At 55.3% G+C, this 3,041-nt stretch overlaps 1 protein-coding gene across 1 annotated transcript in view; it reads right to left on the reverse strand.

The window, feature by feature from the left end:
- LOC101652643 (HLA class II histocompatibility antigen, DO alpha chain) overlaps positions 1-2,818 on the reverse strand; it is a 5,534-nt gene extending 2,716 nt beyond the window's left edge. Inside the window, exons 1-4 of the mRNA XM_030886204.2 lie at positions 2,737-2,818; positions 1,145-1,393; positions 556-837; positions 321-456 (exon numbers count right to left, since the gene is read on the reverse strand). Of these exons, the coding sequence (XP_030742064.2) occupies positions 321-456; positions 556-837; positions 1,145-1,393; positions 2,737-2,818 (749 nt within the window). The remainder of the gene's footprint in view (positions 1-320; positions 457-555; positions 838-1,144; positions 1,394-2,736) is intronic.
- Between the last annotated feature and the right edge of the window lie 223 nt (positions 2,819-3,041).

Genomic DNA, 3,041 nt, shown 5'->3' on the forward strand with positions numbered 1-3,041 from the left:
CATGGGTCAGTTGTACTCTGTAACCACGGGTCAGTTATACTCCTTAACCATGGGTCAGTTGTACGCTGTAACCACGGGTCAGTTGTATTCTGTAACCACGGGTCAGTTGTACTCTGTAACCACGGGTCAGTTGTACGCTGTAGCACATGGGTTAGTTGTACTCTGTAACTATGGGTCAGCCTTGACCCAACAGCAAAACAGCTAGTACTTGTCTACATGCCCCTTCCTGGCTTCTTTCCACCTCACAGAATCTGATTCTCCACCTTCATCCTGCTCGATCCCTCCCCTTCCTTTCATGGGACTTCGGGGGCCCTGTGCACCTGAGAACACTGGAGCAGCAGGTGCTGTGGATGATGAGGACGGTGCCCAAGAGGAAGCCCATCAGCCCAACGGCCAGGCCCAAGGCGCAGACCAGGGTCCCTGTGGTGTCTGGTAGATGGGTAGGCATAGAGGGCTCTGGGAGAGAGAGAAAGGGTCAAGATATGAGAGCAGGATTCTCGAGAAAAGAGAGCCGCAGTCTGAGGAGGGTGGGCTGGGGAGAAGGCCACTCGGTACCCCAGTGCTTGAGGAGAGGCCCGTCCAGGCCCCAGTGCTCCACCCTGCAGTCGTAGACGTCGTCGGCAGCCGGCAGGAAGAGCAAGTAGAGGAACTTGCGGAAGGAATGGTCCGGCTGGGAGTAGAAGCTGGTCTGGGAGACTCCCTCGGTGACGGTCTGACCATTGTGCAGCCAAGTGACGTTGATCACAGGAGGGAAGATGTTGTCCACGGCGCAGATGAGAATGTTGGGCTGGCCCAGCGCCACCGGATACTTGGGGAACACCGTCACCTTTGGGGGCACTAGGAAGAATAGGGCTCTGAATCCCAAAGGCTCACCCCTCGCACCCTGGGCCTCACTAGGCTGGGCTTGAGGGGTGTTCCTCTCATTTGGCCATGGGTAGGCAGGGCATGTTCTGGGGACAGAGTGCCCATTGCAGGGGCAGGAAGGGAAAGGAAGGAAGGAAGAGGGGCCTGGGAAAGAAAGGGGCTGAGGGCAGTGGTCATAGGTCCCGAGAGAGCAGAATGGAGGCTCTGAGGTGGCACGCAGGGCCCGCTGGACCACTGCTGCCTCGCGGGATGGGCAGAAGAGGGACCGAACACCCAATACCGTTAGTGGCTCTCGTGCGATTGGAGCGCTGCACCAAGACGTCCAGATGGATTTTGATCATAGCAATGCTGGCCAGCCCCCGCTGCGGGTCAAAGTAGGCAAAGTTGCTGAACTCCGGCAGACGCCATGCAGCCTCCTTTGTCCTTAGGTCCACAGAGAAGAGTTGTTCCCCGTCAAATTCATTGACGAACTGGCCGGAGGCGCCGTGAGACTGGTAGAAGGCGGGTCCATAGGAGCCCATGTGGTCAGCTGTTTCGGAGAGTTTAGCGTTAGCAAGAGAGAAGAAACTGCATCACAGAAATCATCCTTAGGTGGCAAGACATGTGAGTGTCTGAGCCTGCCACCCCACCCCACCCTGCCGAGCAGGGCTGCGGGGAGATGGAAGAGCGAGGGAAGGAGAGAGGCAGGCACATGCCCGACACCTTGCAGACCCCACGGAGACACAGGGCTAGTCTGGTCGACCAGGGGGTGGAAGAAGAGAGCGTGCCTTAACTACACTTGTTGTCAGGTTCCGGACCATCGCGACCTTATGCACAACAGAACAAAACGCCTCCTGGTGGTCGCGTGCCGTCCTCACCATTGTGCCCATGCCCAAGCCCATTGGTGCACCCTGCTGTCAATCCATCTTCTGCACTGCCCCTCGACCGAGCAAGATGCCCGTCTTCGGGGACTGGTCTCTCCTGACATCGTGTTCAAAGTGTGTGCAGTCCAAAGCTACGCTTGGGGTGGTCCCCCAAATTAACTCCTGCTCCTGCTCTGGTATTGGGTCTTCTGTGTGAGATGGTGGCTGTGGACGTGGAAAGAAGAGAACGCGATTAAGGACAGGCGTGTACATGAAGCTTTGGGTCCGAAACGCTGTAGAGGTGGGCGTGAAGAGAAATGGGCAATGATTAGCAGAGGCAATAGTTTAGGTCTTTCCCACAGAGACGGAGGTCTAGAAAAAAGGGCAGCCGAAGGTCCTGTAAAGAACTCTGGCGCGGGAGTCAGCAGCTCAGGCCTCCTGGTCCAATTCTTGCATCTCAGAACATTATGACCGAACATGTTTCTCCCCAGAACTGAAACTTGGTTTTCGGGAAATTGGGGGGTTAGGTTTTAACAGGTCAGAGTTCTTTGGCTTGCTCTGAGGTTGTTTGTTCCACCCATTTAGGGGCTTCTGGGCCCCCAGCACTGGGTCAGGTCCAAACGTTGAGCACGCTGTGGCTTGTTCACAAGGAACTCACATCTAGAGTAGGATAAAGACGCATGCCCAGTTGACTCTGGACACGGTGACAGACCCTGCCGTCCGCTGAACTTGGACGGTCATGCTTTAAGCCGAGAAGTGGTCGCGATGGAGCTATGGGTCTCAGACAGGAGGAAGCAATGGGCTGGAAACGGAACTTGAACACAGCGTGAAATTGATGCTACTGTGTGACTGGACTGTGCTAAGCCCAGAACGGACGTGATAGAGCTGTTCATAACCCAGAGCGAGGAAGAGGAACCATGAATCCTCTAAGCTACCTCCTTTGTGTGAGTGGCCCAACCCCCCCCCAACTCCCCCAAACCCTTCCCCCTCTCCCATCTCCTCGATCAACCCAGTCACCCTCAGCACTCACCCTGGATGCCCCCTGTCTCTTGAGGGCTCAGAAGGCTTATCATGATGTGGACTCCCAGAGCTAGCCCCCCATTGAAGACCATTTCCCTCCGGTGCTGTAACCCCGGAAGGCTGAGACTAGAAGACAAAGGAAAATAAAGAGGAAGAAAACATCTTTTAGAATAGGGGAAGACCCTTGCTATATTCAGCCTATCAGAGAAATTCTCGAAGGTAACCTGTCTGTTGCTAGGTAAGGAAGTAGAGTAGAGAGGCTGAGTGAGAAGATAGAAGAATACATCGGACCGTGTGGACCAGAGGCTTGATCCA

This window comes from Echinops telfairi, unplaced genomic scaffold, assembly GCF_000313985.2.
Source record: "Echinops telfairi isolate 266 unplaced genomic scaffold, ASM31398v2 ScPeMD7_655;HRSCAF=1070, whole genome shotgun sequence".
NCBI classification, from domain to species: Eukaryota; Metazoa; Chordata; class Mammalia; order Afrosoricida; family Tenrecidae; genus Echinops; species Echinops telfairi.